The sequence below is a fragment of the Leptodactylus fuscus genome, chromosome 8 (assembly GCF_031893055.1).
Source record: "Leptodactylus fuscus isolate aLepFus1 chromosome 8, aLepFus1.hap2, whole genome shotgun sequence".
NCBI lineage: Eukaryota > Metazoa > Chordata > Amphibia > Anura > Leptodactylidae > Leptodactylus > Leptodactylus fuscus.
The window spans coordinates 7994833-8011220 of NC_134272.1; the positions used below are offsets into that span (position 1 = coordinate 7994833).

The following is a 16388-nucleotide window of genomic DNA, read 5'->3' on the forward strand; positions in this document are numbered from 1 at the left end:
TGTGTGGTATATAGTATATACACTGCATGTGTCTCACCTGTATAATCCAGGTTCTCAGTGTGTGGTATATAGTATATACATTACATGTGTCTCACCTGTATAATCCAGGCTCTCAGTGTGTGGTATATAATATATACATTACATGTGTCTCACCTGTATATTCCAGGTTCTCAGTGTGTGGTATATAATATATACATTACGTGTGTCTCACCTGTATATTCCAGGTTCTCAGTGTGTGGTATATAGTATATACATTACATGTGTCTCACCTGTATAATTCAGGCTCTCAGTGTGTGGTATATAATATATACATTATGTGTGTCTCACCTGTATATTCCAGGTTCTCAGTGTGTGGTATATAGTATATACATTACATGTGTCTCACCTGTATAATCCAGGCTCTCAGTGTGTGGTATATAGTATATACACTGCATGTGTCTCACCTGTATAATCCAGGTTCTCAGTGTGTGGTATATAGTATATACATTACATGTGTCTCACCTGTATAATCCAGGCTCTCAGTGTGTGGTATATAATATATACATTACATGTGTCTCACCTGTATATTCCAGGTTCTCAGTGTGTGGTATATAGTATATACATTACGTGTGTCTCACCTGTATATTCCAGGTTCTCAGTGTGTGGTATATAATATATACATTACATGTGTCTCACCTGTATATTCCAGGTTCTCAGTGTGTGGTATATAATATATACATTACATGTGTCTCACCTGTATAATCCAGGCTCTCAGTGTGTGGTATATAGTATATACATTACATGTGTCTCACCTGTATAATCCAGGCTCTCAGTGTGTGGTATATAATATATACATTACATGTGTCTCACCTGTATAATCCAGGCTCTCAGTGTGTGGTATATAGTATATACATTACATGTCTCACCTGTATAATCCAGGCTCTCAGTGTGTGGTATATAATATATACATTACGTGTGTCTCACCTGTATAATCCAGGCTCTCAGTGTGTGGTATATAGTATATACACTGCATGTGTCTCACCTGTATATTCCAGGTTCTCAGTGTGTGGTATATAATATATACATTACGTGTGTCTCACCTGTATAATCCAGGCTCTCAGTGTGTGGTATATAGTATATACACTGCATGTGTCTCACCTGTATATTCCAGGTTCTCAGTGTGTGGTATATAGTATATACATTACATGTGTCTCACCTGTATAATCCAGGCTCTCAGTGTGTGGTATATAATATATACATTACATGTGTCTCACCTGTATATTCCAGGTTCTCAGTGTGTGGTATATAGTATATACATTACGTGTGTCTCACCTGTATATTCCAGGTTCTCAGTGTGTGGTATATAATATATACATTACATGTGTCTCACCTGTATATTCCAGGTTCTCAGTGTGTGGTATATAATATATACATTACATGTGTCTCACCTGTATAATCCAGGCTCTCAGTGTGTGGTATATAGTATATACATTACATGTGTCTCACCTGTATAATCCAGGCTCTCAGTGTGTGGTATATAATATATACATTACATGTGTCTCACCTGTATAATCCAGGCTCTCAGTGTGTGGTATATAGTATATACATTACATGTCTCACCTGTATAATCCAGGCTCTCAGTGTGTGGTATATAATATATACATTACATGTGTCTCACCTGTATAATCCAGGCTCTCAGTGTGTGGTATATAGTATATACATTACATGTCTCACCTGTATAATCCAGGTTCTCAGTGTGTGGTATATAGTATATACATTACATGTGTCTCACCTGTATAATCCAGGCTCTCAGTGTGTGGTATATAGTATATACATTACATGTGTCTCACCTGTATAATCCAGGCTCTCAGTGTGTGGTATATAGTATATACACTGCATGTGTCTCACCTGTATAATCCAGGCTCTCAGTGTGTGGTATATAATATATACATTACATGTGTCTCACCTGTATAATCCAGGCTCTCAGTGTGTGGTATATAATATATACATTACATGTGTCTCACCTGTATAATCCAGGCTCTCAGTGTGTGGTATATAGTATATACATTACATGTGTCTCACCTGTATAATCCAGGCTCTCAGTGTGTGGTATATAGTATATACATTACATGTGTCTCACCTGTATAATCCAGGCTCTCAGTGTATGTGGTATATAGTATATACATTACATGTGTCTCACCTGTATAATCCAGGCTCTCAGTATGTATACGGCTCTGGATCTGCACACCCTGCAGGTAAGAGTCTGTTTCTTGCTTTAATCCTTCAGTCCTGGGAATTTTCCATGTGCAGGCTCAGGTTGTGCATCACTGGGCTTGTGTGTTGGTAGGTCCAGGTGCGAGCTCTGCCTCCCTGCAGATTCCATCTGTGCCTGTACAATCACTGCCGGCCTCTTGTATCCTGATGTCCTACATCACTCATAGCCAGGGCTCAGGTTAGTCCTGCAGCGCCTCCTAATGGCTCATTTACAAATTAACCCACTTTATATAATTCACTTCTACAGTATTTGGAATTGAGCTTTATTTAAAAGCTAAAGATACCCTGAGAAGCCCCAAATCACTTAGTGGGGTGCTATAGCTTCTTAAAAATTCCCTGGTCTTGGGCTGCGACAGTTCTAGACTTTAAACGTTCATTGCTAGGTTACGCTAAGCTCACATTTATGCTGCTCTGTCCATTGTTCTGATCTGTTGGAGGATACTTGGACCACTAAAGTAGCAGACACCACTGTATGGCCGCAGGAGATAGCCAAGCAATGTAATTCAGCATTAGAATTAATAAAGCAGCGTGCACCCTTCCCCATCCAACAGGGGAGAAAAGGTCTGCAGATCAGTGGGGGTCTGAGCAGTAGGTACATGGGAATATACATGGGTAGATATAGAAAAGAGAGAGTACAGCATATATAGCCACAGGTATACAAAAAGAAGGGAACAAAATCAAGCCAAATGGTTGTGGTGTGTATAACGACGCTAGGTATATAGAAACAGATACAGGAGTGTATCCACTATAATACTGGAAAGAAATAATATTAGCAATATTAACAATACTGTGCAAGCGGCCATTTTCCTGTGACCTGTGCACCTGCGCAGTCTGCTCAAGGCCCGACGTCTAGGCGTTAGGAGCCTGCGCAGGAAGAAGACATTGAAGATGATGCTGCGGATGAAGGAGGCCGCGCTGGAGATAATTCTCTGGCAGCGGTGGGGACGCCCTCATTGCTGCAAGAGAACTCATGCGCATACCGGTAAACACCGGTATTTCTAAGGAACGGCGCAGCGGAGACCACGTCTAAAGGTAAGAGACGAATAGACTTTCTAAAGTCTTATCCACAAAAAAAGGTTTTAATGGTAGTAAAGTTCTTTCCCCTGCGGCCGCAATGTTAGCTTGTAAATGTGAAGAATGACTGATGGCTGAGGCCCTCTGCTGGGCGCTAAGTGTAACTGGTGGGAAAACTTCTACTTACGGTAGTTATTTTTTTTCTTTATATCGCAGGATTTCCGCTGCAGATTGTTTTCTGCAGTTTGTGTATGGAATTAAACAGAATCCCATCCACTTTGCAGCATTGAATATAATGTGTCCGCAATTGAAAACCCTCAATTGCGGACCATTTGCGGACTTACATTACTGCCATATAAGACCAGCCTAAATAACAATATTACAGATATTTCTGTTGGGCAATAGGATTATATGCCGATGACGGTTTCCTCTCTTTGAGTAATCCTATGGCTTCCTTGCAAGCAACCACTGATGCCTTGGAGACCTTTAGTACAGTCTCCTATTATAAGGTGAATCCTAATAAGTCACAGATCGGTATCTCCCCATCCTTAATAAAGGAGCTGAGTAGCCAATATCCATTCCAGTGGGGTGAGAAGAGTGTCACTTATTTGGGGATTTCACTGACAGTCCCAATTTATTTTCTGTGAATTATATTCCGTTGCTCATCAGGGTGTCCTCCCTCTTGGCCAGCATCTCTATGTCTATCTTGTCCTGGTCGAGTAGGATTGCCATAGTGAAGATGATGGTGGCTTTATCTATTCTGTACAGAGGTCATTCCCTCCCTAACTCCTATTTGACCAAAATACAAAAATTGCTTTCTGTGTTGGCGGTATAGTGGTGAGCATAGCTGCCTTCCAAAAATTACCTTCTGACTTCATCTAGGAAGGGAAAAAGATCAAGGATACGTTTTCAGGTTCTGACTAGTCCTTGGTCTAGTGGAGGAGATGCGCGCCTTTATTATTATTTATATAGCACCATTAATTCCATGGTGCTGTACATTATTATATTAATTCCATGGTGCTGTACATTATTATATTAATTCCATGGTGCTTTACATTATTATATTAATTCCATGGTGCTCTTTACATTATTATATTAATCCCATAGTGCTCTGTACATTATTATATTAATCCCATGGTGCTCTGTACATTATTATATTAATCCCATGGTGCTCTGTACATTATTATATTAATTCCATGGCGCTTTACATTATTATATTAATTCCATGGTGCTCTGTACATTATTATATTAATCCCATGGTGCTCTGTACATTATTATATTAATCCCATGGTGTGATACATTATTATATTAATCCCATGGTGCTCTGTACATTATTATATTAATCCCATGGTGCTCTGTACATTATTATATTAATCCCATGGTGCTCTGTACATTATTATATTAATCCCATGGTGCTCTGTACATTATTATATTAATCCCATGGTGCTGTACATTATTATATTAATCCCATGGTGCTGTATATTATTATATTAATTCCATGGTGCTCTGTACATTATTATATTAATCCCATGGTGCTCTGTACATTATTATATTAATCCCATGGTGCTCTGTACATTATTATATTAATCCCATGGTGCTCTGTACATTATTATATTAATCCCATGGTGCTGTACATTATTATATTAATTCCATGGTGCTGTACATTATTATACTAATTCCATGGTGCTGTACATTATTATACTAATTCCATGGTGCTGTACATTATTATACTAATTCCATGGTGCTGTACATTATTATACTAATTCCATGGTGCTGTACATTATTATATTAATTCCATGGTGCTCTGTACATTATTATATTAATCCCATAGTGCTGTACATTATTATATTAATCCCATGGTGCTCTGTACATTATTATATTAATCCCATGGTGCTCTGTACATTATTATATTAATCCCATGGTGCTGTACATTATTATATTAATCCCATGGTGCTCTGTACATTATTATATTAATCCCATAGTGCTGTACATTATTATATTAATCCCATAGTGCTCTGTACATTATTATACTAATTCCATGGTGCTGTACATTATTATATTAATCCCATGGTGCTGTACATTATTATATTAATCCCATGGTGCTGTACATTATTATATTAATCCCATGGTGCTGTACATTATTATATTAATCCCATGGTGCTCTGTATATTATTATATTAATCCCATAGTGCTGTACATTATTATATTAATCCCATGGTGCTGTACATTATTATATTAATTCCATGGTGCTGTACATTATTATACTAATTCCATGGTGCTGTACATTATTATACTAATTCCATGGTGCTGTACATTATTATACTAATTCCATGGTGCTGTACATTATTATATTAATTCCATGGTGCTGTACATTATTATACTAATTCCATGGTGCTGTACATTATTATATTAATCCCATAGTGCTGTACATTATTATATTAATCCCATGGTGCTGTACATTATTATATTAATCCCATGGTGCTGTACATTATTATATTAATCCCATGGTGCTGTACATTATTATATTAATCCCATGGTGCTGTACATTATTATATTAATTCCATGGTGCTGTACATTATTATACTAATTCCATGGTGCTGTACATTATTATACTAATTCCATGGTGCTGTACATTATTATACTAATTCCATGGTGCTGTACATTATTATACTAATTCCATGGTGCTGTACATTATTATACTAATTCCATGGTGCTGTACATTATTATATTAATCCCATGGTGCTGTACATTATTATATTAATCCCATGGTGCTGTACATTATTATACTAATTCCATGGTGCTGTACATTATTATATTAATCCCATAGTGCTGTACATTATTATATTAATTCCATGGTGCTTTACATTTGGGGGTTACATACAATACACAGAATATACAGGTAGATATAGTACTGACAGTGATCGGCTGGCACAGTGGGGTAGAGGGCCCTGCCCGCGAGGGCTTACAATCTATGAGGGGAGGGGGGTAGAGACAGAAGGAGAGGGGGAGACTGTACAGATGGCGGTGCTGTGATAGTGTTATTGGGGGGTGTAGGCCTTCCTGAATAGGTGAGTCTTCAGGGCCTTCTTGTGATTGTGAGGGTCAGTCTTATGTGTCTTGGTAAGGAGTTCCAGAGTATGGGGGATGGACGGCGGCCGCCATAGCCGCCAGGTGTCTACTATGTTACACAATAGACAGCCAGCGCTAATGCCTCCGATCGGTCCACGGACTGAACGGAGGCATTAACCCCTCTGGTGCCCCGGTCAAAGGTGCTGGAGGCGCCATTTTGCCGGTGATCGCCGGTGCCTGGAGCAAGCTCCAGGGCCGACATCACGTCTCCATGACAGCCAGGAGCCTTGTAAAGGCTCCTGGCTGGTCTGCAGCCTCTTTCTTTTGCAGGCTGGTCTATGCAGCCTGCAAAAGAAATGATTTTTTGCAATGCATTAGCATTGTAATGCATGGCATTAGTGATCAGACCCCCTGGGGTTCAAATAAATGCAAAAAAATAAAATAGTAAAAAAAATATATAATTTTTTAAAAAAAGTATTAAAAATTCAAATCACCCCCCTTTCCCTAGAACACATATAAAAGTAGTTAAATACTGTGAAACACATACGTTAGGTATCCCCGTGTCCGAAATTGCCCGCTCTACAAATCTAAAAAAATATTTTTCCTGTACAGTAAACGCCGTAGCGGGAAAAATAATCAAAAGTGCAAAACCGTTTTGATTCTGATAAAAATTAGAATAAAAAGTGATCACAGCAATAGCATTTCCTGAAAATGGTAGAACTAAAAAGTACACCCGACCCCCCACAAAAAAAAGACGCCTTATACATCCCCGTACACGGACATATAAAAAAGTTACGACTGTCAGAATATGGCGACTTTTAGAAAAAATTTTTTTTAACACAGTTTTGGATTTTTTTTAAGGAGTTAAAATGTAAATAAAACCATATAAAATTTGGTATCCCTGGAACTGTACCGAAACACAGAATACAGGGGACAGGTCATTTTGGCTGCGCAGTGAATGCCGTAAAACCGAAGCCCGTAAGAAAGTCGCACAAATGCATTTTTTCTTCAAACTCACCCCATTCTGATTTTTTTCCTGCTTCCCAGTTCATAATAAAGAATAATTAATGGTGGCATCAGGAAGAAAAATTTGTCCCGCAAAGATGAAGACCTCATAAGGCTCTGGGAGCGGAGAAATAAAAAAGTTATGGGGTTTAGAAGGAGGGGAGTCAAAAAGGAAAATCAAAAAATGCCATCGGCGGGAAAGGGTTAATAAGTTCTGCTACAAAGTTTCTTACAGTCGTCTGAACTATTCCTTTAAGCAAAGATGTTAATACCTAGAGGTGCACTTTAAGGATGAGGCCCCAAGTTGCAAAAATGCAGATTTTTTTTGTTTGTTTGCAGCCAGAAGTGGATAAAGCAGCAGGGAGAAGTATAAGAAGATTCCCAGAGATTTCTTATTCCTTTTGTAGGACTTTGGCTCCAAAATCGAAACGCTGATTGGTCGCAGTGGTCACGTGCGATGAAAACATCAGAGGAGCAGCACCAGAGCGCACCGAGAGACACCGAAGCACGGGGAACTGGGGAGTATGGGGGGGGGGGGGGGTTTCACCTTCACCTGCCTAATATTTTTCTTTTATCCTGGACAACCCCTTTAAGTAGATGGTCAGAGGTGTAATACCCGGGAGCGCCGATGGTTTATCCCATCAATGAATCCTAGCGTATAGATTTAGGGGTCCAAAAGAGGGGCAGAAGCTGCGCTGTGTGGGGCCGCACCATTCTAGTCTACAGGGTCTGTCCGAGTCCATGTGTTACCCCACCCATGTGGCCGTCTGCACTGCCCAATCCCTCTGTGCACCCCCCCCCCATAGAATAGAGTGGCCCAGACAAGGTATAATGAACCCTCTGTGGCCCCCACATATTATAATGCCCCCTTGTGGCCCCACATATTATAATGCCCCCTCTGTGGTCCCCACATATTAGAATGCCCCCTTGTGGCCCCACATATTATAATGCCCCCTTTGTGGCCCCCACATATTATAATGCTCCCTCTGTGGCCCCCACATATTATAATGCCCCCTCTGTGGCCCCCACATATTATAATGCCCCCTCTGTGGCCCCCACATATTATAATGCCCCCTCTGTGGCCCCCACATATTATAATGCCCCCTCTGTGGCCCCCACATATTATAATGCCCCCTTTGTGGCCCCGACAAGGTATAATGCCCCCTTTGTGGCCCCCACATATTATAATGCCCCCTCTGTGGCCCCCACATATAATGCCCCCTTTGTGGTCCCCACATATTATAATGCTCCCTTGTGGCCCCACGCGGTATAACGTGATCTCTTTAACTCTGCTACATCACCGCCCCCACCCCATAGTCACAGAGTAACTGACATATTTTGGCGCTGGGGGTCTCAGTGCTCAGACCCCATGACCCTGGAGCAGCCAAGTGCTATAGGTAGGTCGCCATCAATCCTGAAGACTTGGAATGGAGGGGTGGGCCATGATTCCCTGCTGCACCCTTGTTATTGGGGTCGCAGCCTGCTGTGCATGCACTTGCACCATAACGACCCCTCCTGTGACCCCCCCAGACTGGTCACCCCATCACCCTACAGGACTACAACCCCCCACATCCTCCTCCACTACACAGACGAGGGATCCAGCAGAGGTCATGTGACCGGCCTACACCACGTGACACCTACGTCAGCAGAGCATCCAGGAGCAGCTCCAATCTGGCCCCGGCCGCGGTGGGGGACACTTTTGCAGGGTGCCCCCGAACCGGAAGTGAGTGCTGCACCTCCCTGTGACAGGCAGCCCCGGGGCCCGGAGGGGAATGCCCTCATGTCGCAGGTGTCGGGTGCTGCCCCGGCGGCGGCCGGTGGCGGGAAGGAGAAGAAGGTCTCCCTGGGGAAGAAGCTGTTCTGGCGGCGCGGTGGGTTAGTCAGCCGCTTCCTGCGGACTCTCAGCGCCTTGTCCCACCTCAGCACCGAGCAGGAGGACGATGCTGCTGCCACCGCCGCTGCCCGGGAGAAGAGCGGCTCTCCGGCCCGCCCCCAGCCGCAAGCTCCGGAGTCCCCGCACCTGCTGCCGCCCCCGCTGCCCTCCCCGAGCCCCAGCCGAGTCCCCGGCCTGTCCGGCCTGAAGAACCACGGCAACACCTGCTTCATGAACGCCGTGCTGCAGTGCCTCAGCAACACCGACCTGTTCGCAGAGTTCCTGGGGCTGGAGCAATACAAGGAGAGCGAGGCCTCGGGGAGCCCCCTGCCCAGCCCGGGGGCCCAGGACCGGGGGGAGGTCACTGAGCAGCTGGCCAAACTGCTGCGCTCCCTGTGGACCCTGGAATACACCCCGCAGCACAGCCGGGAGTTCAAGGTAAGGAGCTGTCCATGTGCGAGGTGCTGCCCCGCCCCCCCGACTACGACAAGGCCCGGGGCACTAGAGCAAAGCCCGGGGCACTACAGTGCTCACTAATCCAGAGCTATCATTCAGTCCTGGCACCTCTTTACCCAATAGGCCCCCAAAATCAGCCCATGTGTGACCCTTAAATAGTTAACAGCGCTCCCCCTAACCAGCAGGAATTACCAGTCTCAATGCATGCCCCCTGCCCGGAGAGCACTACTAGTCCCAGTGCATGACTCCCTGCCCAGAGAGCACTACTAGTCCCAGTGCATGGCTCCCTGCCTTGGAAGGACTAGTAGTCCTAGCACCCTCAGCCTAGTTGTACTTTTTGCCTCCATGCCTTAGAAGGACTACTAGTCCCAATATTCCTCTGAAGGGCCAGGGGTCCTGCGGCCTACCTTGTTATAGAAGGACCACTAGTCTCGGTGCATGCCCCCTTATCTCTGCACTTGCCCTGCTTACCCCAGAACCAATACTAGTCCCAGTTCTTGCCCTTCCTGTCCTTTGACCCTCATTTTTGTCTTTCAACTTTTAAAGTTCTATGTCTTTGGGAAAAAAATGTCCAAAACTGCAGGTGAGTACCAGGGGCGATCTGCCAGGTGCATTGGCCAACTCGCCTCTGGGTTTACCCAGATCAGTGTTCTAGGGTTATTCTAATCTTATAAACCAAGGGCCTGACCTGCAGTACCCACTAATCTGGAGATAAGGCCACGCTACCCAATAATATTCATTCACAGAATTGGTGAGGGTCCCAAAACATTAGTCACCCCGCTATTGAGGGAATGATAAAATATCCTAGGCCTTCATTTCATAAGAATGGGAATATTCCATCAGGGGGATTTTGCAGTGCAATTACCTGCAGAGTATTACGTCCGTCTGAAATCCGCCCTCATTCATTTCAGTGATTAACTGCGTCATGCTCGATCCTCTGGTGGATTCCGCTTCATAACTCCCATTGAAAATTTCCACCTGGCTGCTACGGAATTTGCAAATTCTGCAGCACAATTTGATCAAACAAAAAAAAAAAACTCTCCGCTTTAAATTCCATCTGGATTGTGATTGCAATGAGAGGCAGTGATGGAGCCTTGTTATCTCAGGAGGCTGCAGAGATGAGTGTCCTAAATGTGGATGACTCTGAAGCAGATCCCATGGCAGGTGATGGGCACTGAATGGCCCCCCTTGTGTCTGACACTCGATGAACAAACCTACGGCATCAAGACCAAGCTCAGCTTCATCATTCCACCCCAGGTTACACAGGGACGGAGGCAGAAGTTGGTCACAAACTTCTCTTCAAATTCCGCTATGAACGGCGCCTTGTAGGATTTTACATTGATGGTTTATAGGTGAAGTCCCCGCTGATCAGCAGTATAAAGGGGGGCACTAACATAGGCAGTTTGCATTGGGTCATGGTATTGGGCACCACCACTGTGCTGGGTACTACTGCTCCTCTATTCACCACTACAGTGTACAGAGTTGGAAGCCATATATTTGGAAACTTACACTGTGCTGGGAACTTCTGTATACTTTGTATGGCAGCCAAGTCAGCTGATCGGTCCAGGTGCCAGACTGCACCGATCTCGTACTGTAGATGGGTCATCAGTATCCATTCCTCATGGTCTCAGACAACCCATTTGATGTGGCATAGCCCTTAGATTCCCAGCATGGCAATGCTTTGTGTCACCTAATGTGAGGGGCGCAGTGCTGAGACCCCTGTACGCTCAGGATCACCCCCATGTCATACCCCTGTCTATCATAAAGTGATGGCGTGTCATACCCATAGAAATAACCTTTTAATAGGATGATTTGTAGGGACTTGATATCGGCTCCGGTGAATTAATAAGGTACATGTTCCGTACGGTGGAATAGGTCACGTCAATGCCACCGCTGCGCCCTGACTGCCGCTCTGCCACTTCCTGCATAAATCAATAGATAACAGGCCGGGACTCTACCTGCACATCAGCCATAGTCGTGCAGGGCAGTGAGACTGCAGTCATACAGAATGTGAGGCTGGCAGCCAGAAAGAGTCATGCTCCAGCTTGCTGACTGACACCTCGGGCTACTTGTATAATGGGCGGAGCCCGGCATGTGGTTGTTTATTACTGAGACGTTGTTATGACGGAGGCAGCGGGAATGTGGCCGGGCGCAAGTCACATGTCAGTGCTGGGATAGGAGGCGAAGTACTGCACTGTCCAGACGTACCAGAACCAGCATATCCCTGCAGGTAGATAGGTTACTGTCACCAGAACCAGCATATCACCCCAGCCCTGCAGATAGATAGGTTACTGTCACCAGACCCAGCATATCACCCCAGCCCTGCAGATAGATAGGTTACTGTCACCAGAACCAGCATATCACCCCAGCCCTGCAGATAGATAGGTTACTGTCACCAGAACCAGCATATCACCCCAGCCCTGCAGATAGATAGGTTACTGTCACCAGAACCAGCATATCACTCCAGCCCTGCAGATAGATAGGTTACTGTCACCAGAACCAGCATATCACTCCAGCCCTGCAGATAGATAGGTTACTGTCACCAGACCCAGAATATCACCCCAGCCCTGCAGATAGATAGGTTACTGTCACCAGACCCAGCATATCACCCCAGCCCTGCAGATAGATAGGTTACTGTCACCAGAACCAGCATATCACCCCAGCCCTGCAGATAGATAGGTTACTGTCAGCAGAACCAGCATATCATCCCAGCCCTGCAGATAGATAGGTTACTGTCAGCAGAACCAGCATATCACCCCAGCAGATAGATAGGTTACTGTCACCAGAACCAGCATATCACCCCAGCCCTGCAGATAGATAGGTTACTGTCACCAGAACCAGCATATCACCCCAGCCCTGCAGATAGATAGGTTACTGTCACCAGAACCAGCATATCACCCCAGCCCTGCAGATAGATAGGTTACTGTCACCAGAACCAGCATATCACTCCAGCCCTGCAGATAGATAGGTTAGTGTCACCAGCATATCACCCCAGCCCTGCAGATAGATAGGTTACTGTCACCAGTACCAGCATATCACTCCAGCCCTGCAGATAGATAGGTTACTGTCACCAGACCCAGCATATCATCCCAGCCCTGCAGATAGATAGGTTACTGTCACCAGAACCAGCATATCACTCCAGCCCTGCAGATAGATAGGTTACTGTCACCAGAACCAGCATATCACTCCAGCCCTGCAGATAGATAGGTTACTGTCACCAGTACCAGCATATCACTCCAGCCCTGCAGATAGATAGGTTACTGTCACCAGACCCAGCATATCACCCCAGCCCTGCAGATAGATAGGTTACTGTCACCAGTACCAGCATATCACTCCAGCCCTGCAGATAGATAGGTTACTGTCACCAGAACCAGCATATCATCCCAGCCCTGCAGATAGATAGGTTACTGTCACCAGTACCAGCATATCACTCCAGCCCTGCAGATAGATAGGTTACTGTCACCAGAACCAGCATATCACCCCAGCAGATAGATAGGTTACTGTCACCAGAACCAGCATATCACCCCAGCCCTGCAGATAGATAGGTTACTGTCACCAGAACCAGCATATCACCCCAGCCCTGCAGATAGATAGGTTACTGTCACCTGTTTTAAATTAAGTTTTCTCTTTGTGAGTTGCTGCCTCCATTGCTGCGATGTAATGGATCGATCACGTGATTTATTCATAGCTGTGTCCCATTCAAGTGACTGAGCTGAGCTGCATTACCAACAACAGTCTCTATATAAAATGCAGTGAAGTCCTTGGTTTTCTTTGAGGAAGCTTCAGCAGGGTTTGGGGTTTTTCATCACAGGAAATTCATTTTTAAAGGTAGCGACCCTGCTGTGTCAGGGTTCAGTTGCTGCTGGTCACTCACCTCTCTCACAGTGGCCTCTAGAGGGAAAGTGTGGTATTACATGCTAACCAAGAAATATTAAGTGGGGTTGTGCGCTCCCTGCAGACACCGTGCCACCCGCACCTCATACTTATGGTTTTGCAGTTCATCCTCATTCACTTCAGTGAAGCTGAACTGCAATACCAGACTAAACCCATGGACAGGTGTGGCGCTGTTGCTGATAAAAAATCAGCCATACCTTTCCAGCTGTGGATAACCCTTTACTATATGTTTTATTATAGTCTTCTCCCACGCAGTGCACGTATCTAGAGCGCCAACATAAGCAGTAGAGCTGTATAAAACTACATTGGTGCTTTTTTCCTCTATGAGATGTGTAATGTGTTTAGTCCTTTCCTGGAAAGTCTCTTTGTAAGATGAAACAAGGATTGTGAAAGTCCCGGCTGTCAGGTGAGATTTTGTCACGGGTCTGTCAGTTTCCCGCTCCGCCTGCGGTGACTCCATGTTTGCTCAGCGCTCGCCCACTGCCATGTAAGATATCCCGCCATTGTTCTGCTGTCACAAGAACCGCATCTAATCTGCACAAACCTAATAAAAATTCCTAGAGTGAAGGTTGTAGGCAGGGTACGGCTGTGCCGGGTGTGGCGCCGGATCCCCTAGGCGTGTAATATCACCCACACGCCATCCCTGAACATGTGAATACATATCTCCCTTGTGTATGTCGCCTTCTCCTCTCATACATGCCCTGTGTGTATTGCACAATCTCTGGACTTCGGCTTTCAATAGCTGTTTGCATGATGGCTATTCCTTCTGACACCCACATGCACATGCACTCTCTGCAGAACCAAGTGTGTAGGTGTTTCCTAATGGGAGAGGGAAATTGGTTTTCTCGCCACCAGCTTTATTATTTTGTACGTCTGACGGACGGCGTGCCGCATTTCGTTGACTCCTTCTCCAGGCTCAACATGAAATGATTATTAAATATATTATTCATTTATTAATCTGGTTTAATTAATTTGCTTCAGTGCAGATCTCCTGATAGATTTACTTAGGAGAGTTCAGAAACCTTAAAGGAGAGTCGACCACCGTCCAGGCAGAAGATGGGAGGAGCAGTGCTGAGGCTCCGCCCCTAGTGCACCGACTGTCTCATTTGCATAAGACTTCAATGTTGTCCTCTCCAAGGCTAAAACCCAATTTCCAAGCCGTATCCGTCCCTTTCCTTCCTCGTTGTGAACTCTAGTTCTTTGACCCAGTAACAGAAGAAGTCTTCCAGATCCCGTCGTCTTCTCGCCCTACTACTTGCACAGGTGACCCCGGACGAACCATTTGCAAATTTGGCTTTCAAGACCATCTTTATGCAGATGATACCCAACTATATACCTCATCCCGTGACATCACCGCTGCTGTACCGTAGTCTGGTCTCTATAGGGACAACAGGAACATCGGCGCAATCCAAACCTATGAAATGCAACAATTCATGGCGAGACCCCGGTTCCACTAGGGTACACGCACCCTCACCGCATCCTGACAACCATAGACATCACCATTCGTACTAGATCTGACGCGGTCGGTGTCAGTGAAATCCATAGATCTTAATATCAGCCAATGAACAGGAATGATGGTCAGCGGCCGAGCACACGAGCGCCTGGAGACGACTCGCACTCTCCTGCTTATATAACACCCGTCACAGACCTGCCTCCGCCATTTACGCCCTCGTAAATTATTGCATAACTGCGCGGCTCGCGATGACGGTTTGCAGTCTGTCATGTCTATATTTATAAGGGGAGCCATAAATTGTGGCGTGTGAGCGTCCGCGGTGTATGGCAGGGGTTTTACGGCCTGTCGGAGTCGCTGTTTACTACGTGACGAGGTCTGCGCTAATGGCTTGTGCGTTGTTTGGGTTTTATAGGTAATCTCTATTAAAGGGGCGGTGACTTTCTTAGACTTTTACGCTTAATGCCGGGCCCCGCGTGGCGGTTGCGTCCGGGAGAACGGTAAATGGAGTAGTGGCCGCACAGGTGCACTGATCTCTTCATTCACTGGCGGACAAAGAAAAGTGAAACGTTTTTGCAAATGTAAATCGTTCCAAATTTTGCAGAATCGTAAAGATTTCCTCTAACCAGCTCTTGTTTTGATTGGTTGCCAAAGGATACGACCAGCAAGGTGGACGTATTAAAAAATGGGAATCCCCGCGCTTCTTCCACCGCAGTTCTAGGTGGCGTACACCCCAAGAGACATTAGAATGGCCCCCCTTTTGCATTCGGTATAGGGGGGCAGTTTCATTACAATTTTTTTTTGCAGTTTTCAAATAAAACTTTGTTTCTTCTTTTCCTTATTAATATCCGCTGCCGTTCCAGAAGTTACCATGGATATCTACCCTCAAACTGAGAAGGGGAGGAGCATCGTTAAGAGAGCTACTCCCAGCCAATCAGCTGTTTCGGGAGTGATCTCACTGATGCTGATTGGCTGAAAGCAGAAGGCGGGGATCTACTTGTCATGCTCCACCCTCATGTCCTTTCCTGTTGAATGTCGCCGCTGTTGCTCCACCCTTATGTCCATTTCGGTGGAATGCCGCCACTGTTGCTCCACCCTTATGTCCATTTCGGTGGAATGCCGCCACTGTTGCTCCACCCTCATGTCCTTTCCAGTCGAATGTCGCCGCTATTGCTCCACCGTCATGTCCTTTCCAGTTGAATGCCACCGCTGTTGCTCCACCCTCATGTCCTTTCTGTTGCTCCACCCTCATGTCCTTTCCGGTTGAATGTCGCCACTGTTGCTCCACCCTCATGTCTTTTCCAGTTGAATGCTGCCGCTGTTGCTCCACCCTCATGTCCTTTCCGGTTGAATGCCGCCACTGTTGCTCCACCC

At 45.3% G+C, this 16388-nt stretch overlaps 1 protein-coding gene across 1 annotated transcript in view; it reads left to right on the top strand.

Moving 5' to 3' along the window:
- Positions 1-9064: 9064 nt before the first annotated feature.
- USP31 (ubiquitin specific peptidase 31) overlaps positions 9065-16388 on the top strand; it is a 28351-nt gene continuing 21027 nt past the window's right edge. Inside the window, exon 1 of the mRNA XM_075283777.1 lies at positions 9065-9652. Coding sequence (XP_075139878.1) covers positions 9122-9652 — 531 coding nt within the window. The 5' untranslated portion in view covers positions 9065-9121. The remainder of the gene's footprint in view (positions 9653-16388) is intronic.